This window comes from Anopheles gambiae, chromosome 2 (assembly GCF_943734735.2).
Source record: "Anopheles gambiae chromosome 2, idAnoGambNW_F1_1, whole genome shotgun sequence".
Lineage (NCBI taxonomy): Eukaryota > Metazoa > Arthropoda > Insecta > Diptera > Culicidae > Anopheles > Anopheles gambiae.
In genome coordinates, this window is record NC_064601.1 from 14,422,741 (window position 1) to 14,445,560 (window position 22,820).

The following is a 22,820-nucleotide window of genomic DNA, read 5'->3' on the forward strand; positions in this document are numbered from 1 at the left end:
GGATGGAAACAAAACAAACACACACGCGAATTAAAAGAAATCTACAGTTATCGTACCTTTTTGTTTTTTAATGCGTTCACATCGTTTCGCACGTTGCAATCGTCGGCCAAACGCAGCCCCCTTGTCCTGTTTCTGCATCCGCGCTTCACTCGAATAGCTTCGTTCCTTTTCGTTCTTTGAAATCTAAAAATGCTCCATTTTCCAGCTCTCTTTACATTTCCTGCGTCACATTACTGTTGCTACGGGGTTGTATAGTATTATTCTTACTTTCTTTAATTGTATGATTTCTTGTAAGCCTATCGTTTCCATTGCTGCCCTGTGCATTGTTTTTTTTTTATTTCTCTCCACCGTTATCAGTCAATTGTTGGCGCTGCTTTTAGCATATTATTCGTCCGTTCGTTTCTCGTTTGTGTCTGCATTTGGATTTCCCTGTCCTTTTTGATGGTAAAATAGTATCCGCAAAGCAGCAACAAAGAGCGTGTTCACAGAAACGTACAGAAAAGTCGAGTGCAATCGTCTTCCCGTCGTACCGAGCATGTTCTGTTTCGCGTGCAGAATGCTGAAGCGGGGTTTAAATTGTCTTTACACTGCCAGGCATACCTCGTCAAACCAATACTCTTCCCTAGATCATTATTGTTTCTTTGTACGGGCAACTAAAATCTCAAATCAAGCAGCATCACTAAAACGGTCATTTCACATCGTATGCATTCACGGACACGCGAAATTTGTTCGATTTACTCTTGGGACTACATTGTCAATGCCATTCTCTCTCTCTCTCTCTCTTTCTTTGCTCTCGTAGCAGCAAACGAACAGAAACGATCATCTGGCTGGGTTGCGCAATTGCAATTGCACAAAATTCGCAGTGCGTATCAATCAAACGAAAGGAAACCGAAAAAGGAAACACAGGCGGTATCTATCAACGATATATACAAAATTGCGGATTGCGGAACACGACCCGACTGCGACCGTGTACGAGACAAACATTGTGAGGACATTTTCATAAAATGCCACCCGTTTACACCACACTGCCACCTCTCTGCCGCTGGAGCCTAGGCTCCCTACCGTTCTTTTTTCTCTCTGCTCCATTATTATCATCGGCAAGCGAGTAGGGACTCCCGGTAGAAGCCAGGCACGGGCACAAAGCTCTTAACATGTAAAACGTACTTTAATTTAAAAAAAAAACACACATTCGAGAACATCGTAGCGGTAAAAGAAATAAATTAGCTTAGTGAGAGAGGGTCGCGGATTTCCGGTGCAAGGGCGAGAGATGAGGCCGCTAAGAATAAGGGGTGGGGATGGGGTAGTGGAGTGGAGCGAGTCGGTCTGTCTTGTGTGTCACATCGTCCCGTAACCATCACGCTGGATGAATCGTACCAAACCCTCCCTCCCCCCCCCCCCCCCCCCCCCCCCCCCCCCGGTAAGTGTGAAACCGACAGCCGGGCGTTCGGTCGCACTTATCGGCCATCCTTTGTGATGAGCTTGTCGATAAGATCCTGCAGTGGCGCTAGCTCCCGGCGATCGATCAGATTGAACTCCTGCACGAAGTAGATGAAGTGCTTGAAGGAAGTGTTCAGATGGGCTTCCTCGCTCAACCGCACCACCTCGGAGAAGTGCTGATGGTAGATGTGCGCGTACACGCGAAACAGTCGCTTCAGGATCGTTTTGGCGATGTTGATGAAGTTCTTCGGAAACGGTACGCCGATCTTGGACGGGAAGAGCGTTTCATCATCGAGCTGGTCCTGCACCCACGTCATCAGGTAGTCGATGTATTTGGGCGCACTGCACTTGATCGGTTTCTTCACCGTCTGCCCGTCCGCCCAGTGGTACTCGTACTTTGGCCCGGCCGACATAATGCTGCATGTGTCCTCGGTGCAAAACTCCGTGATTGTACCGTACAGCATGTTGATTTGATTAAAGAAGTCTACCGCTAAAAATAGAACACAGAGGCATAATTTTGGGTCCCGTTAGTGCGATGGAATGGTACGGGTTGAGTGGAGGAGGTGGGAGTAGCAAATCGTGCAATTGAGCGGTGGGCGCAAAGAAAGAACAACTACGATACGGGCGTTTGATACGGTGACCGGACACGCGTACCAACACGAGGATAAAATTATCTGCCACCAACTTATCAATGGAAGCGGACGAACGTGACGTCCGCGGAAACGTGCCCGGTTGCGCTCGGTTGGATGTAAACACACACACACACGGCCACATGCGCATACATACACACCAGGTGCGCACTAGAAAGTTAACGGGAAAACGGGGGAAAGAGGGGGGTACGCAGCGGCACACTTACTGTTGACTGCCACCCATTCGTTGAGATCTTCGCCGTCGGGAAGCTGTACCGCGTTGCGCAAATTGCCCGACCCGAGCGTCGCGGCCGCATGCTTCATAAGGTCATACTGGTGTGTGCCTTCCGGAATGTTTTTCTTTGGTTTGAATGTTTTGCTCGAGCGACTGCCGGGAAAGGGGAAATGGAAGACAAACGATTAGTGTTTTGCGGGGCGGGTGTGTTTGGTGTTATTTTTGGGGCCCCCGTCCCGGGCTGCGGAGGTGCACCCGAAATCTTCTGCACCACTGGGTTAGCGGATACTTACAACAGGAAGCTCATTGCGCTGGGTTCTGTGCTGCTTGAATGAGTTCGGCCCTCGTTGCTTTCTACCCCCAGATCGACGAAACGAAGGAGGGAAGGGGGGGGCCACACTCGGATGGAGACCGCGCAGATAGGACGGACTGATCCTATCCTGCTCCCGGTGTGGTCGGCTAGTCAAAGAAAAAAACAGAACCCTACCACTCGTTGCCCTTTGCACTGTCCCAAGCCAAAGGGATGGAGCGGTCCACGACGGTATATTGGGCCAACAACGGCGGTTCGCACTTATCACACCAAAAAACCCGAGAAAGCGAAACCGAACCGAGACGGACCGAAACGTAACAGGTCGAGAAACCGGGGGAGGGTGAGGAAACCTGCCGTGCTACCGAAACGATGGGACGACGACGGAAACAATAGTACGGCCTGCCTCGGAATGGACTGGAACAACTTACGAACGGAGCAACATGAAGGCGAATTGAGAAAGTCAAAAATTAAAGACGAAACAAAACGAATCTTTGGAACACACTCTGGGCAGTGGAGCGACACCTCTCGTAGTACAATAAAACACCTATGGCCAGATGCATGTGTGGGCGTTTGTGTTGGATTTGTTGTTCCGACTGGTGGTGGTGTGTGTGGTTTTGACAGCCCACCGCAGTGTCAGATGCGGTGCAGGTTTACACGCGCCTCTCGACGACTCAGCAGGTGGCGATGCTGAATTGGTTTGGCGAATTTTCTGGCGTGGTGTTTTGTTTTTAATTTTCTATTAATTTTGTGAAAATTGTTCAGATAAAAGTGCAATTTTCTGATCATGCTCTTTGCCCGATTGGAGCAGAAAGTGAAAATGTCTTCTTGTTGTTGTATTCTGCCAGCTGTCATTTTTGCACGCATCGAAATTTGACATGTTTTGGGGCCACTCGGTACCGCAAGATATCATTCGGTTAAGTTTAGATTTAGAGAGTTTTTTAACTTATTTCTTGGTGCAACATTAGAATAAGCAGTAAGTACACACCCTGGGTAGCCCAGTGCATCCCAAACTCCCCCATCAAATGGCCAGTTTGCGCGTCAAACCGCTCCTACCGCTCCCACCTTGGCACCGCTCGCGGATAAACATATTACATAAAATGCTGTAAACCCGGTTGTGAAATGTGTTTTTGTGCTTTTTTCACCCTCCCAAACAACAGATATGATTAACTTACGATGTATCGGTCGCAGCTTCAGGTACTGTTTAAATGCTCGCACCTACAGCATATCGACGAGTGCCGCCACGGCCAAGGCGATTGCCGCGGATGGCAACGGGGACCGCATCAAAGTGCAACCAAAACTTTCGCGCAACACACCCGGCAGTAACGGCAGTGCAGTAGTGGCAGGAGGTTCCAAAAGTAAAGGGAGCAAACATGTTCTGACTTCCGGAGATGGCTATTGCTAACTAACGTTACCTCTGTTGGGTGTCCTTTTAGATCCTATCGTGGCAGCCGCTTTTGCTTCCCTGCGCAGTGACGAGAATGGAAGGGAGGATGGTGCCGCTGGCGGTTCCGACGCGAAGCAGGACGTTCAGATCGATGAGATGATTATGAAGGCAAACACGGTCGCAGAGCTGTTGGCCGTGTCGGACGTGACAAAAGTGAATCGAAAACAAGCGCTGAAAGTGTGTGCCCCCGCTGGAGAAGCTTTCGCTGCCGATTGCACCACGTGCTAAAAGTGTATGTTTGTTTTTTTGTCTGTTTGCACTTTTAGATCGTTTCCATACTGGCCGAATGGAGCTCGATAAAGAAGGTCAACCTGTCAGACTTTGAGAACGATTCACGCTTTGTCGAGCTGTGCAGTCTGCTTGGGCGCACGGGAACGCAACGCACGGCTGGCGGCGCCCGTACCAACGGCGGGGGTCCCTCGGCGAAATCAACCGAGCTGCAGGGTGACGATCTACAGACCGTGCTGGGCATCACCGCCAATGATGAAGCGGCCAAACTGATCGCCGGTCTTACGCTACCTCAAATGATCAAAGTCATGTCATCGTTGGCGGCGAAGAAGAAGCGCAGCATTCCGCTGCTACGCTCGCTGTCGTTCAACATTGCCAGCAGTCCGGGCCAGCTGAACCTGAAGGAGTGTGGCGATCTGCTGTACGCGATGGCGTGCCTCAACTTTCGCGACGTTGTGCTGACCGGACGGATCTGTGCCGATGTCGACCGGGAGCTATCCAAAAATACGGACAAAATGGCCCCGATTGTGTCGGTGCTGACGAGCCTGGGCATGCTGCGTTATCGGGATGGCGCGGTGCTGGACAATCTGTGCGGGTGGATCGCGGCACACCACGAGCTGTGCAAACCGACCCAGCTCGGCTCGCTGCTACTTTCGTTGGCCACGCTAAACTACGAGCCGATCAGTATGGACACGATAAAGGCGAAGTTGGTGGCGAACGTGTCGGAGAACGATTTCATACGCTCGACCGATTGGCTCAACACGGTGTGGTCGTTAACCATTCTGAACTGTGTCAGCGGTGAGCAGCTGTCGTCTGTGCTGAATGCTGACTTTTTCCGCCGGCTGCAGGACGAGCGGCGTGGCAACTTGCAACCTTCGATGAAAATCAAGCTACTTAATATGGCCGCCGCAGCCAAACGGGTGCCCGGTGCGAAGGAATCGCTGCTTGCCACGCATCGAGCGGAGCTGTTTGTACCGTTCGAGCCGTCGAAGGATAAGCGAGTGCTGGTGACGGGCATGCTGGACGCGCTGAAGAGTCTAATACCGTCGGAAAGTATGGTTAAAATTAGTCAGACAACGACCATGGGATTCACGATTGGTAAGCATCGAATTGAAAGCTGGCGAGGGGTAAAAGGAGTGCTAAATAATGAGTATTTTCCTTCTCTTTTCTCAGATGCTGAATGCGTTTTGGATAAGAAATGCCTGCCACTGCCCGTTGATAAGGAACATGAGCAAGGCACGAGGTACGTGCGTCCTTCCACCAGCACAAATTTACCAAAAACACTATCAAAATAAATTTATTCGCTTTCTGGTTCCGTTCGTTCGCAGGATTGCGCTGCTAGTGCACGACTATCACGACATGTGTCAGGGACCGCACGTCGCGCTGAACGGCATACAGGCACTGAACATGCGGTTACTGGAGCAGGAGGGCTACACCGTACTGTCGATACCGTACAACGAGTTCAGCACCAGCGACAAGCTGCTGAAGCGCGTGGAATATTTGCAGAAAAAGTTCAAATCCATCGTTACCAGCAAACAGTAGGCGCCGCTCGCGCTGCGCTACATCCTTTGGAGGTTCCTCGCCTCGCACCTAGTGACCGACCGGCGCGGGGCTGCTCTCGGTTATGTCGTTAAGAATGAAGAGAATAAAATATTACCCCTAAAACGTAGTGTGTGTGTGTGTGTGCAAACCCTGGCTCACGGGGCGTTTTTACACCAGCTTCTCGTCCAGCCCGACCTGCCACCAGTCGCCGGACTCGGTAAACTCCTGGTCGATCTCGCGCAGCTGCCCGAACACGGACCGGGCCAGTGCGTGCTTGCTTTGTATTTCCTTCAGCACGCTCGGCTGATAGAAGCGGTCCAGCCGCTGCAGCTTCAGGTGGGCCCGCGTTTCCTGCTCGGTCAGGCAGATGCAGTTCCACGGCGACCAGTCCTGGGCGACATTCCAGCGCGGCAGCATCAGGTCGGCCCGATCCGTATCGTTCGAGATGACCGAATGGCCGTGCCAAATGTTTTCCACTATGTGCTTGATGTCGTTCTCCTGTATGATGAACGCGTAGGACGCGAGCGAGCCGCGCTTCCGCTCGTCGCGCCTTATTGCACGCAGGATCGAGCGATAGACGGCAATATCAACGGTCGATCCGAGCAGTGACGTGCACTGGCCACAAACGTCAGCCGATCGTTGGCGTGTGTGCACGGTGAATGCGTTTGCCGGGCGAAGTTTTTTGCATTTGCGGCACAGTTTCGTAACCGGCCCTTTAGAATTGGAGACAGAAAGAGAGAGAGAGAGAGAGAGAAAGAGAGCAAGAGTACCGTAGGACAGGTATTTATAGAATTACACTTATCCAAAGCCAAATTCGCATGTTGTGTACTCTGGGGATGTGCACTTACTTTCGCGTGCCTTTTCCGGATCGGTGCGTATAATATCGGCTAGTAGGGTTAGCTGCCGCTTCCGCAGAATCGACAAATCTTCCGTGCGCAGATGACAGAGTAGCAGTTTGCGTTCCCGTTGCAGCAAGTTTTCCAGCTTTCCATTTGAATTCCGCGGTAAGGAAAGAGGATTAGAATTAGATTTTAAATTGTGCCAAAAACAAATACACACGCACGCACACACTGAAACATGTGATTAAACGTCAAACGGAGCACGTAAACTGTACCTCTTCCGTGGCGGGATGGTTCTCCTGCACAATTACATCAGCCAGTTCGTCCAGCAGTGCCATGTGCTCTTGCGGATCGCCACCGGCACTTGGCGGTAGGGCCATTTTTAACCGGCGATAGTACACCAGCAGAAAGCGGGCCCGTTGCGTTTGCGGTGTTTCCATCTCGATAACGCGATCTGGAAGAGGAGGCGAGGGATATTAAGCTATCAATTAGCCGGCGTGTCCCACGCTCCCTCTACACGGTGTACTACTTACTGTTGTAGCCGACCCAACGCTTCGGTTCACTGATTTTCACCAGCTGCCGCTCGACGACCTCCTCCAGCTGCTCCCGGCGGATGGCGCGCCGCTGCCGCTCGACGCCGTTCAGCAGCTGAATTTCTTTGTCGAGCAGTATGTTCATCTCTGCTATTTTGGGCGCCCCGGAGTACTTTTCGCGGATCAGCTTCATCTCGTTCTCCTTCCAGCAGTGAATCTGAGCGAACAGTGCGTCGAACTCTTCGTTCGTTTTGGGGTACGCCCGGGAGACGGCCGTTTTGTTGTGCGCGAGGGTTTTCGATTCCTGTGCACCGGCTTCATTTGCCTGCTGCCGTTGCTGCAACGCTCTGGTGAGTAGGAATTGGAACAGAGGAATAGGGAGAGCTGTGCAATTTGTTTGCGAAATTTGAGTTGCAAAAGTTGCCCAAGTGGTCTGTTTTGATGCCTTCAGGCACAACGGGTTTGCTTTCTCGCATGAGGATCAAGCTCCAAAAGGGCTCGTTTGCGGGTGATGGTATTGTTTCCAACGGGGGCACATCACCCGCTTTCAAGGTGAGGACAAATCATGCAACTAGAAAAGGTTATCAGTACGAGTGCGCCATCCTCTTTACTCCTGCTAAACATACAGAACAGTAGCTTATAATACACGTACTAACTATAGAGATGGGGAAATACGGACTCAGATTCATGGATCTGAATGATTCTTCAAACTGAATCTTTGAATCTGAATCGCAAGCTTTAATAATCATAAATATCCAAGTACATGACATGAATCTCTGAAGATGTCGGAACCTCTGAAAATGTATGAATCTCCAAAGACTCTAAGGATTCATGAAACTTGCTAAATTCAAGAAAATCTAATGGTTCATATATCCTTATTGAAAGATCCATTATCTCTTTTGGCACGCTTGATCGTAGTGAGGCACATCGATAAGCGATTTAAATAGATTTTGATGTAATCCATATCAACTTGGATTTTACGCTGTGATTCTTGAATTTTGTGCAAATTCAACCTCTTTTCCGTGTCTCGTCGAAACGATTGCCAAATGTTGCGTTATGACTGATCAATTCTTTTTGTGCGAGCGGTTCTAGTTGTCCGTAAATCATCACATCTACACGTAACTCCGGTTGCGATTCGTAAGTCCGAGGCCATTAGAAATTCATGACTCTTTACTGATTTATAACTCTTTGAGATACACGAACCATTGATATTCTTATGGATCTGAGAAGATCATTATTCTTCAGAAATGTATTTAGATAACTTTAGAGAACACGTTTTCGCTGCTGGGCGAATTGGGTTTGCACTCTCATGCTTACAATAGATATCGAGACAAAACAAAGGCTTTTTCTAAGATTTTAAATTGTTGAACTCTAAACTAGATATCAGAAAGGCATCATCTTAATGAATATTATTGTTAAAAATTGACAAAGAACCACATCGAGGTGAGGGAAGCACTGAGCACCAAAACCATGCGGCGTGCGCCTTAAAGCGCTTCCTGTTGCCCTACGGAGAACTTCGCTCAAAATGGCATGGCTGCCAACGTGTTAAACAATAATTATAGCAAAATCTGCTGTCTGACAACAGCAGCAGCTCCTGGGAGGAAAAGATTAATTCGTCCTAATTCCTATTATGAAAAGTCGGCGAGAAATGAACACAGATGGTAGAGCCATGCGCGCGCCGACCCACTGCTAACTGCCACTTTTCGCGTTTTTCATCCACCCAACCGTAGGGGGAGATTGGCTCCTTCCCTTCACACCCACCGTGTGCGACAATATCCATTACCATAACAAATCCTTCTAATGAATTAATATTCCACACGCGGTGTGCATTTGTGCAGAGTAATAGCTATATAGCGAGACCCTGTTAAACCGTGAAACGAGGTTGAAGACAGACTGCTGGGTCGATGCTTTTGCGGCGAACAGCCGGGACACGAGGCCGTCGCACGCTGCCGCCTGCGCAGGAATTCGTTTGATAAGCTTGTTAATTCGTAGCTACGGCGAGTGTCCGATCGCGCGCTGCCGTTAAGGAAGTGATCGATAAATTCATTCCAGTTGTGGGGTAAACGAGGAGAGTAGTAATCATCGATTGGGTTTGTTCCGCCCACGAGTGAGCGGCGAAACGGTTCCAATGGGACGCGATCGTGCCACGATCACGACACAGAGCAGAGTGCCCCTTTTACGATCATAACGATGGTGGATGGTGTGGCGGGCCAGTAAATCGTACGATTAATCGGTGTAATGCAGAGGGCCCTGAATCAATATCGGCCCGGTGGCAACCCTTCTGGGCTACGCGGCAACGGTGTGGCGCTAGTAGCGGTCGGTACCCTCCCGGCAGTACTCCCGGTTGCAATTATTTCAGCCCGACACTATTCCCGGCCGGTGAGTCGGTGGAGCGTTCTAATGAGCGTTGGTCAGTTAAGCAATTTAATGGGACATCTGACGCATTCCGATGATCCAATCGCGAATCCGGGCGAACTGGACGGCGGAGGCTGCCACACTTAAACGCGCATCATTAGCCGAGCGAACGATGACGAGATGAGCTGCCGAACAGCACGCTCTGCGCTGTTACGGCTTAGCAAGTGGGACGGCAAGGCATTAAAAAGGAGGAGTTGGGAGTATTTGGCTCTATTTACATTCCCAACCGAAAGCCGAATAGGTGAGTACAATTAATAGGGAACTGTAAAACGGAACATAAATCGGCAAACACTGCGGTAGGTCCCCCATGGAACGGTCCGTTAAAATGTTGCTAAAATCCACACATTTGTTGCGTTCGTTGATGAAGATGTATGAGGCTGCATGCTTACGACACATTAGGCATGTGGGTGATGTGTGGTTAGCGGCATCAAAGGGGGGGGGGGGGGATCTATGAGATTGAATGCACATCGAGTGCACGCTCGGTAGCGGCACCGCTGACGTCACTCGTAATTACATTCCCACCTTACCGGGCGGCCACCTCACCTGCTCACTGGTCAAGAACTAACGAACGAGCAGGAAAACTGACCGGCCAACGGCACGGGATGGATCCTCCCCCAAACAACCGGGGAAACCCAGAACTTATCTATTGAGATTTTATCACGCACCGGCCTAGATGCAGGTTTATGGCCTGCGGTTAAAACCTTGTTCCCCGGGTTCGATTCTGTGCACGGGCAGGCAGGCGTGCGCAGGCCGAGTGCGCAAAACTGTGGCGTTCCGCTACACTTTTCACCAGTTGGCGCACCGTGCGCCAAAAAGGTACGGAACCGTGGTGGTGTAGAACGAATCTCATCAGGGGCAGTGTTCGCATAGGCGAGTATTGTTCACCACCTTTTTCAATTTCCTCCCTGCGGACCCATGCCGGGTGAGCTTTTCATCTGTTTTGACAAATTTGCAATCGTTTGGCCGGGTGCCGTGATGGACAAAGGGGACCACTTCCTGGAGCAAAAAGGGGATTTTCCTTCTCCTCTGCCCCTCCCTCTAACGCCTGTCTAATCCACCCGAATATGCCCAAAAAAGGCAATAGGGTTGGTTGCTTTTTTTTAGCACAATTTGTCGACCATAATAATAGTCCGAGCGAGCGGAGAGGAAATTAATTGATCATCTTGCGCAAGCGCACACCGCTTACCTCCATTCGGCGGCACTCTTTTTAACGAGCCGCTGCCACAGCACACGCCGGAAGTTGCGCTGTATCAGCAGCACCTTGCCGGCGACGTCTTTGCGCCGCTCGAGCTCCTGCGCCGTTTCGTACGGCAGCGGCTGGCGGCACGGTCCGTCGGGCACTTTGCGTTCGGCCACCGCCAGCCCCGAATGCTGCACCGCCTGGCAGCGCGGGATGGTGGTGGTGGTCGTCCGTTCGCATATGGTTTGCGTGTCGCGGCTAAATTTGGTCCCGGGCCGAGCTAACCGATCCGCCGGTGGGCCCGTCTGCGTGAAGGCGTGATGGTACTCAACGTCTGGAAATGGCGACAAACCGCGGGCAGCAGCATTAAAGAGGTGGGCGGGAAGGGTAGGGGGACGAACTGTGCAGTGCTTACTGTTTTGCTTGTTGATGTAGCCCCCGACGAAGGGTTTGGTGATGACTTGGTTCTCAATTTCCACCACCACGTCGCGGCTCGGTTTGCCGTCCTCGCCGGCAATGCGCACCGTTATGATGTCGGGCAGGGTGAGATTGCTGGAAAGGAATTGACACATTAATATTCTATGCAATATCACAGACTAGAGGGCCTGTGTGTGCCCAATTAATATCCATTGAAGAATTGGAATTTCTAGAATGTCTGAATGTTGGAATAAAAATCGTTTTTCTTGAACTGAATGTACCTCCCCCGGAGGCGCTCTACTCAAACATTCTTCCCGCTTTTCCACAATTAAACTTCAAACCATTTCCCAGCGAGGAAAACTCCATTTCCAAGAGGGAATTTGTGCTGGAAACGCGCTCCTGCAACCACCGAAAGCAAATGCAACCCGCTTGCCGCCCAATTAAGCTGAAAATATGCCATGCCGGGTGGGAGTCTTCCCACGGCGGCTTCCCAGCCGACCACCACTACCACCACAAAACCACCTTACCGGTAGTACAGCTTCAGGTTGAGCTGCACATTCTCGTCCCGGGCGAGCTCGGACAGCAGCAGCTCCAGATCGCACACGTTGTACTCGCTGACGCACAGCTCCTCCAGCCGCCGGTGGCCGGGCAGCTCCGCGCCCGCCTGGCGCAGCACCAGGAATTTCGATTTCACCTGAAACTTGCACGCAATGTGCTCCTTCACCTCCTCCAGCGTGTGCTGGCGCGGGTAGGCGTGGGCAACCACTTGTGCTTTCATGAGATGGAACTTGACGGTCACATCCTTTCGGCCGGTCGTACGGGCACCGGGACCACCGCCACCAGTACTGCTGCTGCCACCGCCCGGCACCGAGATGGACAGCGTACCGCCGGAAGCGCTCGTGCCCGCCACCGAGAATGATTCGCCCTCTTCACCACCCATCCTCGGGAGGGCGGCTCGTTTGTAATTGATATTGCTGTACGGGTGGGTGGGCGCGCCCTGTTTGTTGGAGGTTATTCGCCGACCTGCGTTCTCGTCACTTTCACCCCTTCCCCGACACACACACACACACAGGCTGGAACTTCGGCCGGAACTGCCGGAACCGCTGGCAAACACTATCTTCCCCGGGGGGCGGCGGCGACGGCAGCAGCAGAAAAGCAATGTCCGGTGCGTTGCGATGAAGCGCGTGACGTTAGCAGTTGTGTGTTTTTTCCGCCCCCGGTGTGTGTGTGTGCACTGAGCTGAAGCAAAGGGCAGCAGAACGGATGGAAAGCATCCCAAGCGCTGTTGAGCGGTGAAAAACAAATAACGAACATCGAAGTAGCAGCAGCAGCACCGGCAACGGCGGCAGTTCACATGGTAACGTGTGGAGTTCACGCGGCGCGACGGTTGCTAAGGGTGCCGGCGCCTGCGATTTGGCCCCTTGTGGCAGAATGTGATATTAGAACGCCGCCTACCAACGTCACCCATCCATTCCATACGAGGGTGGGTGGGTAGGTGCAATGATGATGATTATTACACTGTCCCCTCATCACCCCACGGATCGTCTTCGGGTCAAGACGCGGCACGATTCGGATCGATCGGATCGAATCATTCGCTGGAGAAAAAAAGGAGCAGCTTGACTAACGGGCGGGCGGGGGAGCATAGACAAGAATATACATTTTTCGAAAACTCATCCGTCCGGCATGAGGGGCCTACGACCCCCGTCGGCTTAAGTGAAAATGTATAATGCTTTAGAATACACAGTGCATACAAGGTGACCGAAAGAGAGCACAGAACACGGCGATTCTCATAGCTCGGGCTGCTCTACCGTTTCTGCCCACCGTTCCCGCTCATCATCTACCGGGATGGAAATGGGTGCCGCCAACCGCTAATTATGAGATGTTTGCCATCGCATAAATAACTGTAAAGACAGTGGAAGTACAATTCGCCTCTTCGCCCTGATGTGGCAAGAGAAAGACACACACATACAGCTCGCCCTTATTGCTTGGCCGGCCCTTCGGACTGCTTAGTGAGTGAGTGTGTGCCATGCGCTTTTCCCACATGTGCCAACCCGTATCGATGTATCTTCTGTGTTTGCTTAACATTGCCGATGAGATTGTTTTTTTTGTAGCCCGTCTTGGGATCTGTGATCGTTTGACAACATTTAAATCGATTGTGGAGCGAACGACGAAAACTCAAAACACGCAGAACCTTCGGCGCCACGATAGGGAATGTGCGGAAATCACAAATCACTGGCGTTTCAAACCATTCTGCGCGATATTGGATTTTAGATGTGTTGACACGTTTTGGCACGCGGTATGATGTAAACAAACACCTGTCAGCGAACGGATTGAAGCGAACGGATTAACCGGAGCGATTCCACCACCAAGCGCAGATTGGCGCTAGCGTACGATCAGGAGATTAGGCAGTGATAAGAGCGAGATGACTAGCGCTTCATGCTAAGGTCGCAAACCTTAGCGAAAGGGTCAAAGAAGGTCGAGTTTGGCGCAATTAGCAGCAAGGAGTTAGAAAGCAAACACGAGAGAGACCGGACAAATTTTTAAGCGTGCGCATTAAGATCGAATCGCCGTTGTTGAAAATTATCGGAAATAAATTTATTGTTACTAAAGTAACAGATGCGAAAAGGGAGGGAGCGAATGTGATCGAACGGCAGGAGAAAGGGTTCCACAAACGTTCCTTTTTATTGCCTCTACGTTTTCTGTCTGTTATTTTACATTGTGAGGGATTTTTTCTGTTTATATTTTTTGTTTTGTTTTTTGAATTTGTATGTCAAAATAGGTCAACATGAAATATGCGACGATCGTGATTTGTGTACAAAAACGAGCCTCTGCATACCATGAGCGAAAGGGATCGCATTCTAAACAATATTTTTTATGATATTATTCTTTACTCTTTTATTATTGACGTACGTTCGGTCAGGCTGTTGCAAAACAACAAAAAAAGAATAATTTGATAGCTCACACTCACATGTTTGCATACACGCAATGTAAAATTAACGTTATTTAGTACCATAATTGAACCTCTTTATCATGATTAAATTTACTGCATAACTGACCTAGTAAAGCCTGTGTCGTACAGGACCATCTAGCAGTTTGCCGTTCCTTCGAACCCGTTACCCGGCGTCGATTCAAACCCCACCAATCCGGCCGAGCCTTACGTGCGGAAGCGCACGCTAATCCGATGCGCTAATCACAGCAGCCGTTTTGACATCCGTTTTTTTACAGAAGGGCCGAAGGGCACAACGCCTCAACAGCGCGCAGTGAAAGCAGCGGAGCCTTCATGGAACGTTTATCGCCCTTCCAGCACACCATCAATTACGGTGCGCAACAGCACAGCACACACTCGACACTTTAGTACGCACGTTTGCGATAGAAGAAACGGTGTAAACGGTGTCGGTTTCCGCGTACCAACGCTGATCGTACGCTTCCTTCCTATGGCCATTTTAAATCGGCGATCGGGGTTAAAAAAAAGGGAGGATAGGGAGATCCTCCCCAGCTCGGTCATGTTTTTTCTTCTTCTGATCGATAGTGATCAATATCTAAAGCTTGGAAGGAAGCAGAAACGGTTTCCTTACCTACTCCCCTTGTGGTACAAAACAACAACGATCGATCGATCGATTTTGCGTGCAAACAAGTAACATGCGCGAAAGTGAAAACCACGAACCCGCGCGTATCCCCGGTGGAACGCTATAATGCGCTCTTGTTTTTTGCGTCTATTTGCGTGTGGGAAGGGTTATTTTTTGTTGCACAAGAAAAACACCCTAAGCTCTTTGCAGCACATAAAAAAAACTGGTGTTGGTGGTTTTGGATGGATGAAATTCGGGGCCATCGGGGTTTCGTCATTCGCGCGCAGTGTTCCATTTTTGCGGGTGCGCGCTCGCGTCTTTCGCGTTCTCCCCTTGCGATGTCTTTCTGGCGGGGTAACGGGATAGTAGAGTGTAGCGCAAAAAACAACATCCACCAACAAGATACACACACACACACACACCGGTACACACCGGGATGTGTGCAGTGTAGGTGGAAGGATACGAAGATGGAGCCGGGGCAAGAAAAATACCATGAAGCAATCGTTTGCCCCGTTCCAAAAGGTACACCAAATGGAGACCGAAATGGGGAAGAAAGTCGCTTCGGTTTGGTTCAAATCTTTGTCAGCCGATCTGGCACTCTCTGGCCCCCCGCAAAAGGGGAGGGGGGGGGGGGGGAGACGAACGAGCGAACGAACGAGAATATAATTAAATCCATTCTGCGGTTTCGGTGTGCCCTCGCGTGGGAAATGTGTGTGTGTGTGTGTGTGCCGTACGGTGGCAACGATGGCCCGGCAAAACTGATGCACGTGATGCGGGACGCCCGCGGTCTGAGTGACTTTACCACGCGTACGGGTGTAATCAGCAACGGGACGGGAGCCCGGGCCGCCCTAACTGTTTCTGCCGGTGCTGAATTATGTGCAGCCATTGATTTGCAGTCGCGCGTGATGGATGATGCGCCGCAGAACGTTGGGAACGAGCATCAAATGACACAAACCCCGCCACAATCAGTCAGGAGAGGAGGGAAGCTGTTGTGGTGGATGTTTTTTTTTGCACGCAACAAGATGCAAAAAAAAGGCCCCAAAACCTCAAGCCTTCCCCCGTTCGGGGTTCGAGCCGCGGGTGCGTAAGCTTGGAAGTGATTGCGTATCATGTCAACATGTCAACCGCTTGTCATTGCGTGTGGTGAGAGCTTTGTCCTTTTCCGCCACGTTGTCCCTGTCCTGGACGACGCTTCCCATGGGAAGCCCTCGGCTCCAGTTACTGCCCAGCCGCGTTGGCCGTGCGCTGCAACAAACTTAGATCCGACTCAGTCCCGATCAGTCTATTAGGCGAGTCTGCCGGTGAAAACCGGAGTGCGCCCGTGCGAGGCAAGAATTTGACCCCATTTTGGCGTGCCGATTGGCGCAGTGCAGTAGTGCCTATGTCGTGTGCTGGCGGGGGTAGCGATGCTGCCCTACACTATCTCGGTTTGAGCCATGAATAGCGATCAAATTAAAAGTCATCAATCTTTTCTCTCCATTCCAAACGTTTTCAAGCTCCAGGCGCACCAAACGCCTTACCGGAAGCGCGTGGGGAACGCACCAGACCGCCATCCGTTGCTGCGAAAATCGAACCCGAGTGCCGGGGGTTGTTTGCGTTGGGGGCCGTAGCGTGTTCTTTTACTTCTATTCAATGCCTTTGTTTGGAAATTGTGCTTCTGTGGGGCACGAAAGGACCGAACAGGACTCGCGGGACTGCGGCCGCATTTCCAGCGCCACTCTTGCGAACCTTTCAAACAACCGTCATCGTACATCACGCGATCATTATCGTGAGATTTCTGTCGCTTCCGGGACAGAACAGTAGCAAACGGGAGGGAGGGAGGGAGGCACGAAGGTGATCACGAGCAGACACCGTGCGCTCTCTCGTTAACCTTCACCTTCGGCCGACCCGGCTAATGTGTGGCCCGAGGAGATAAAGCACCGAGAGAAGTTGTGATTCGATTTGCATTAATTAGAGCACAAATTGCCGGTTTTTGGGAATTGGGGTACGTTCCGCCGGGTGTAAGTGATCTGTAGTCGGCTTACCCAAAAAACACCGCCCATAAAGCAGTGTTGACCATGAACTCGCGCACTAAATGGTCCGAATGGTGGAAAATAGTATTTAAGATAAACTATATCGAAAGTAAAGGAAGATGGAAGCAGCCATGCAAACGCAGGGGTATGATTAATGAAGACGTCCCGATCTAAAAGGGGTTGTGGATCATTTTGAAGGAAAACGTGATAGAAATATCTGCTGCTAAGCCGGCTGTTGTTTTATGACAATCTGCTGCCGGGTGTCAGCATTTCTTTGCCGATCCATTTATCCATTTGCACACCGTGGTCGGTTTGGTTCCGTGCCCACCAGGGAGCTATAAATAAGCGACGGTAAACAGTATGCAAATGTGCCTGCACACACACACACACGGGTGGGGGAGAGAAAGGTTCCAGAGTTGCGTCGGGGTGTGTTATGACATAAGAGCGCGCCACTTCTAGAAGACAACGATGCGCAAGAACGATGCGCAAGAACGTTCGATCCGGTACCGGACGTCACGCGGAATCGCAAAAAAAAAGACAGAATAACAACAACTGTGTAATGTGTAATGAATATTCAACGCTTCGTCTTCGCCCTCTGATCCAGACTTCAAATGCAAACCACCAACTCTTCCCCCAAAAAAAAGCTAACAGTACTTGGTGGCCCTGTGGACAATCCTTCGCACAATTACGTTTGGCGAGAACTCAGTGTCCCCAATGGCATCCCCCTCTCATTTGGCTCATTATCAAGTCTGGGAACGTTCGAACACTCGCGCCGGGCTGTGGCATCCCGTCGAAAGATGTATCCATTTCATTGTCATGCTGGTCGACGGTGACTCCCCGAACCGGGCACCGGGAAATCGGGAGTCGTCCGGGAGTCGTCAGAATGCGATTTGGAGAATGTCACCAATGTTAATGCCGCTCAATTCATTTCAGTCATGTTTTTTTTTTTTTGCTTCGGTCAGTAGGGCCATTTTTGGGGGATAATTTTTCGGGTACCGAATTCCCAAGCTCTCAAGCTGTTCGCCCAGACTCATTGAGCGCGAGTGGGTGGACAAGCCGGCGCACTGCTCGAATGGCGCGTGGAGCGCAGAAGGTAAGACATTAGTCGTCCGTTCCCTGGACTCTCTACACTTAATCACTTCGGATGACTACGGGTAGCCTGTTGGAGGCGCATCTTGGGCCCAAAAATTTGGTACAAATTAATTCCACCTGCTTAAGATGACGCCTGTCCGCACTTGCGCCCCTCTGTGCTCTCTGTGTCTCGGTCGAAAGCGGAGTGGAAAATAATAACGCGAAATTAGCATACTGACCCAATGGCACACCTAAAGCGGTTGGTAAAACTTCCAACCGACTACTACTCTCCCTCTCCCTTCGGTGGAGAGAAGTAGTTGCATTGCATACACACCCCATGCAACGCCGACAGGAGGAACCAACGCTGCCGCGGATCCATTAACGGAAAGCTTTGGACACCCTTTTTCGGTTTTGGTTGGAAAAACCAAGTCACACACACACACACAAAAGGCACGAGGGAATAAACGTCAGCACAGGAATAACGATCACAAATCACACAACTGCCGGACGGGTGGTGGTCCACTTCCCTCGTGTTCACGTTTTTGGTTTATGGAGGTCTCTCTCCAATAGCCGCCCTCCCCTGTTGGGTATATTATGTCGAGAATATCTTCATTTCTGCCACCGACCGAGGAAGCTCCCATCGTGCGCTGTCGTGCTGGTGGTATCCATTTCTTGTTTATGATCACTAAACGAGCGCGCACACACCGGCCACACGCGCGCACGCGGGAGTATAAATGGATTTGGTGGCGCATTTTGAAGGGCCCGGAGCGGATGCAACGGTTGATCGGGATGACCGCCGCGTAATGATAAGTTTATGACGAAATGATCGATTTCTCTGGCCGCGATATGGCGCGTTCGAAGCCCGCCCCGTCGGTTTGGTGTAAACTAGATTTTTCATTTCCCCAGATCGATCGAGTGGCATTGTGTTTGGTTTTGCTTTTACGATGATGTAATTGTAAATGGAAAACAAGTCAATTAGAATTTTAATAACCATTCATCAAAAGCAACAGCGAGCAACACAGGGGTTGTTGTTAAATGGTTCGTGTTTGTGCTGGGACAGTGAACGGGACAACTGCGAGGTACCGGTCGGCTGGCTGGGTGGCTGGCTGGTCGGCCTGTCCCCTGGATGTGCCGTTGCACTAATTTGATTTATGTGCTCTCCGAAATGATACGTTGGGGTATCATGCGAACAGGTTGAACTGGCCAAGTCCGTTCGCAGTGTTGGGTGTATTGCTGTGGTGATTTATGCCATGTTAATAGTTGTGTTTCTTCCGTTTTGTTGCTTGTCAGGGCTCAGGAGAAATGCACGCAAAAACCTACATTTCCTATTTTCCATTTCGTTGAAGTTTGAAATACTAACCAATTATTGCATATAACACTAGTCAGTTAACAGTTTATTCAATTGTCTTTTTACTACAATCCTTCTCTTGATTGCGTGTGTGTGTCCCTAAACGGCGATAGTCTAGACTACCACCACACCCTTGTTGTTTACCTTTAAACATACGGCACACGCATGCGCAGGAGGGATGTTTATTTCGTCTTCTCCTCTTGCAAACATCGTACAATTGTCCTTGGATCATTATGCAATTTTAGTTATTTTCAGATGCAGTTGGTAGCGCCAGCACAGGGAGAGCAATGCTGTTGTTATCCTTCGAGCTGATGGTAAGCTAAAGTGACCATTTGTTTTGCTATGCTACTGTTAGTTTACTGCTAAACAACTAGTTTTTGTTGAAAAGATTGGAACATTTATCTGAGTTCTCTGCTGGCTAATGTGCTGCTCCACGCTGGCTGCTGGCTAATACCAACTTAAAAAAAAGCATCAAGATGCAGAATGTTTGCTACAGCTTCGTGCACAAGCTGTCCACCCAATTAGTACCACGCATCCGGTTGAAATGAGTCCTCAGTGTGGTTGGAAATCGACTCTGTTCGGACTGTGTAGGAGCTGATTCATCAAATGTAGCACCGGCATATTGATACGATGCAATGTTTCGTGGTGTTTATAAACCTTTCATTTTGCTCTTTTTCTTCTAGTCTTAGTCTGCCAATGATTCCCCTGCACAATCAAGCCTTGCTGCTATCATCCAAGATTGCGGGCACGCTGCTGCACCACATCAACCCAGCAGGATGGAGAACGCCAACGATAGCGACCATCACACGCAGTGCCATTCATTCCACCGCCAGCAAACGCTTCCTTCCCTCGCAACGGGTAAAACCCATCGCAGCACAACCCGTTGGATCGGTGCTCCAGAAAAGCTGCTCCGTCCTTCAACACTTCTGCACCAGGCAGCACGAAACGGTCGATCCGTACGTCCTGCTGGAAGGCGAGCTGCGGCACATCTACCAGGACATTAGGGAGGAAATCGAGCTCGCCACAAACCACCCGGAGCTGGGCAGAATCGCCACCTACTACTTCGACGGGCAGGGCAAAGCGCTCCGGCCGATGATTACGATACTGATGGCGAAGGCGCTCCATAGCGACCGCCCGATTACGAAGGGCCAGCGGCAGATAGCAATGATATCGGAGATGATCCACACCGCCAGCCTGGTGCACGACGACGTCATCGACCAGTCGTTCGCCCGGCGCGGCAAACCAAGCGTGAACGTGCTGTGGAACCAGCAGCAGGTGGCCCAGGCCGGCGACTACATCCTCGCCGTCGTGTCGATGATGCTCGCCCGGCTGCAGCACAACGACGTGACGCTCATCCTCAGCGAGATACTGGCCGATCTGGTGCAGGGCGAGCTGATGCAGCTCGACACGAAGGAAACGGAAAACGAACGCTTTGCGCACTACTTCGCCCGCTCCTACCGGAAGACGGCATCGCTGATAGCGAACAGCCTGAAGGCGGTCGCCGTACTGACCGGGGTGGGCGAACGGACCGCCGAGATTAGCTTCCAGTACGGGCGGAACCTTGGCCTAGCGTTTCAGCTGGTGGACGATCTGCTCGACTTTGTGTCGAGCGCGGAAGCGATGGGCAAACCGGCGGCCGTCGACCTGAAGCTCGGGCTCGCGACCGCCCCGGTACTGTTCGCGTGCGAGCAGTTTCCCGAGCTGAATGCGATGATTGTGCGCCGCTTCCGGGGCGAGGGGGACACTGAGCGAGCGTACGAGCTGGTGCACCGGTCGGAGGGGCTGGAGCAGACGCGCTTCCTCGCCCGCAAGCACTGCGCCGAGGCACGCCGGCTCGCCAGCCAGTTCGACCAGTCGCCTTACCAGCAGGCGCTGGTGGTGGTGTGTGACTTTGTCCTGAATCGGATGAAGTAGTGATAGCGCGTTTAAGCGCGCGCTGCCAAAGAGAGTCTGAACTTTTCTACACGCCTGCACACAATTTACTACTTTACATCTGTAAATGTGCGGTAAAAAACGTGCGGTAGTCATTGCGGTAGTCATAACATATTTATTGTCAATTAAGCACAAGAAAACTGCGGCGGCCGAAACCCAAAATTACGCTTCAAATCTCGCCCATCAAATCATTCATTAAAACGTTGTGCGGGCTGTGGGGGGTCAGCGAACGAACGGATTCGATCCTTATCCGTGGGCACGCAACAGAAGCGCAACGCAATCCAATCCTCCACTACGCAAGTAATTGTATTTTTACGCGCTCAACCATACTTCCATATTTATGGACCCGCCGGGAGAAGCATGGAAAGATGTGTCTGTGTGTATGTGTATGCAGTTCTCATCAACCGATCATTATGGCCACGAAGAATGTCGATCATTAACATGCACGCGTGTAATGGAGTAAACGATAAAGCTCACGCACTCCCGCACTCATCACCTTTTTTTGTTTTGTTGCTTTCGTTCTTTCAAGCCTTTCTTTCTTTTGTTTTCTCTCCTTAAATCATTCCTAGAATATCGTTAGTGGGATCGGTTTTAGCCACCCTCCATTCGCTCAGGGTGATACTTTGACGCGCGCAGCCTCGTTCCATTGACCAGTCTGTTTAGGCAAGCGTCAACAAGCGACGAACCCAGCTAGCCCGTAGCGATCTCAAAAATCTAATGAGCGAAAAGCGGGAAGGATGACGCTCTAGCACTCCTCCCCCCCTTCCCCCATCTTCATCGTGGCGCTGTGTTGTTTTCCCCCAATTAGGGCGCGCTTAAACAAGCGGGAATGCACTGCCAAACGGTCCGCGCACTTCAGGGTGGGCCGCGCATTTCGTAGAATCGCTAGGTGTGGTAAATGAATGATGTGTACGTGTGGCTTGGATTGGCTCCCCGCACACCAACACACAGCACAGCACCACGGGGACCGAGGATCGGATTGCAACTGGTTCATCCTCTCCAGCAGGGAAAAAGCAGGGGGAAAACCGCAGCGCCCTTACTCCCTTTCCAATGCTTCCGCCGTTTCCTCCCGTACAGTGGGACGCGTTGGGAACAAAATGCGCCGCTCGTGAGTGATTGGTTCCATGTTGGGATTAAAAGGAGGATAATGTTCCATGTTGGGATTAAAAAAACAAACCGGTGCGGAAGTGTATGACTTTAAAATTATTGAAAAAAAAACAATTTTTGACAAAAAATGGACTGAATTACTTACTTGTTAATTAAAGTTGTAAGTGTGTTTTTAATAGTCTGCGTGCGTTACATGTCGAAAGAAAGGAAGAAAAATTTGGTTTTAAAATTGAATGATATTTTAAAAATATCTTGATAAATAATATTTAAATAAAAAAATCATTAAAAAGATCATCTCTTAAAATTCCATATTTAATTTTCCCATGTTATTGAATCTTTCCCAAAAAATTCTTTAAGTCCTTAATTTATGAAAAGCCTTTAGTTTGTGGCTTCTAGCTGTGTTCGATTGTTTTATTGAACCAAACTGTGAAACGTCTTTTGAAACTATCTAACAAAAATCAAAGACTTCCCCTTCACCCACCGTGCGGATCCAAAAGGAGGAGCGCATGGCGCGGAGGGGGGGTGGGGGCAAGACTAACCGATGAATGGGCGAACCGAGTGAATGATTATTAGCT

The 22,820-nt window shown here is 50.6% G+C and overlaps 4 protein-coding genes across 7 annotated transcripts; 2 read left to right on the top strand and 2 right to left on the bottom strand.

Moving 5' to 3' along the window:
* Positions 1-30: 30 nt before the first annotated feature.
* LOC1281047 (MOB kinase activator-like 1) lies at positions 31-3,216 on the bottom strand. Its single transcript, XM_320981.4, has 3 exons — positions 2,595-3,216; positions 2,294-2,454; positions 31-1,927 (listed from the first exon to the last, which is right to left on the bottom strand). Exons 1-3 carry the CDS (start codon positions 2,606-2,608, stop codon positions 1,455-1,457), a joined length of 648 nt encoding a protein of 215 aa, XP_320981.3. The 5' UTR covers positions 2,609-3,216; the 3' UTR covers positions 31-1,454.
* LOC1281046 (FAST kinase domain-containing protein 3, mitochondrial) lies at positions 3,141-5,952 on the top strand. Its single transcript, XM_320980.6, has 6 exons — positions 3,141-3,584; positions 3,769-3,966; positions 4,045-4,232; positions 4,322-5,381; positions 5,457-5,526; positions 5,612-5,952. The coding sequence occupies exons 2-6, from the start codon at positions 3,771-3,773 to the stop codon at positions 5,823-5,825; spliced, it is 1,728 nt and encodes a 575-aa protein (XP_320980.5). The 5' UTR covers positions 3,141-3,584; positions 3,769-3,770; the 3' UTR covers positions 5,826-5,952.
* LOC1281045 (IQ and ubiquitin-like domain-containing protein) lies at positions 5,554-12,510 on the bottom strand. The gene is made up of 7 exons (XM_320979.3): positions 11,737-12,510; positions 11,208-11,344; positions 10,799-11,126; positions 7,198-7,544; positions 6,940-7,118; positions 6,674-6,809; positions 5,554-6,538 (listed from the first exon to the last, which is right to left on the bottom strand). The coding sequence occupies exons 1-7, from the start codon at positions 12,147-12,149 to the stop codon at positions 5,994-5,996; spliced, it is 2,085 nt and encodes a 694-aa protein (XP_320979.3). The 5' UTR covers positions 12,150-12,510; the 3' UTR covers positions 5,554-5,993.
* Positions 6,514-22,537, top strand: LOC1281044 (all trans-polyprenyl-diphosphate synthase PDSS1). Of its 4 annotated transcripts, XM_061647321.1 has the most exons (3): positions 7,407-7,547; positions 19,462-19,520; positions 19,890-22,537. In XM_061647321.1, the coding sequence occupies exon 3, from the start codon at positions 19,903-19,905 to the stop codon at positions 21,118-21,120; it is 1,218 nt and encodes a 405-aa protein (XP_061503305.1). In that variant the 5' UTR covers positions 7,407-7,547; positions 19,462-19,520; positions 19,890-19,902; the 3' UTR covers positions 21,121-22,537. The 4 variants fall into 4 exon arrangements, with proteins under 4 accessions (XP_061503306.1, XP_061503303.1, XP_061503305.1 ...); XM_061647322.1 differs by lacking the exons at positions 7,407-7,547; positions 19,462-19,520 and adding an exon at positions 6,514-6,605; XM_061647319.1 differs by lacking the exons at positions 7,407-7,547; positions 19,462-19,520 and adding an exon at positions 6,703-6,829.
* Positions 22,538-22,820: the final 283 nt, after the last annotated feature.

Coding starts and splice junctions, on each gene's coding strand:
- LOC1281045 (XM_320979.3), bottom strand. CDS start 12,149: ATGGGTGGTGAAGAGGGCGAATCATTCTCGGTGGCGGGCACGAGCGCT. Junction 7,119..7,197: donor GCGTTGGGTCGGCTACAACA/GTAAGTAGTACA, acceptor CTCCTCTTCCAG/ATCGCGTTATCGAGATGGAA. Junction 6,810..6,939: donor ACCATCCCGCCACGGAAGAG/GTACAGTTTACG, acceptor TCAAATGGAAAG/CTGGAAAACTTGCTGCAACG.
- LOC1281047 (XM_320981.4), bottom strand. Junction 1,928..2,293: donor CGAATGGGTGGCAGTCAACA/GTAAGTGTGCCG, acceptor TTCTATTTTTAG/CGGTAGACTTCTTTAATCAA.
- LOC1281044 (XM_061647322.1), top strand. CDS start 19,903: ATGATTCCCCTGCACAATCAAGCCTTGCTGCTATCATCCAAGATTGCG.
- LOC1281046 (XM_320980.6), top strand. CDS start 3,771: ATGATTAACTTACGATGTATCGGTCGCAGCTTCAGGTACTGTTTAAAT. Junction 4,233..4,321: donor ATCGAAAACAAGCGCTGAAA/GTGTGTGCCCCC, acceptor TTGCACTTTTAG/ATCGTTTCCATACTGGCCGA. Junction 5,382..5,456: donor GACCATGGGATTCACGATTG/GTAAGCATCGAA, acceptor CTCTTTTCTCAG/ATGCTGAATGCGTTTTGGAT.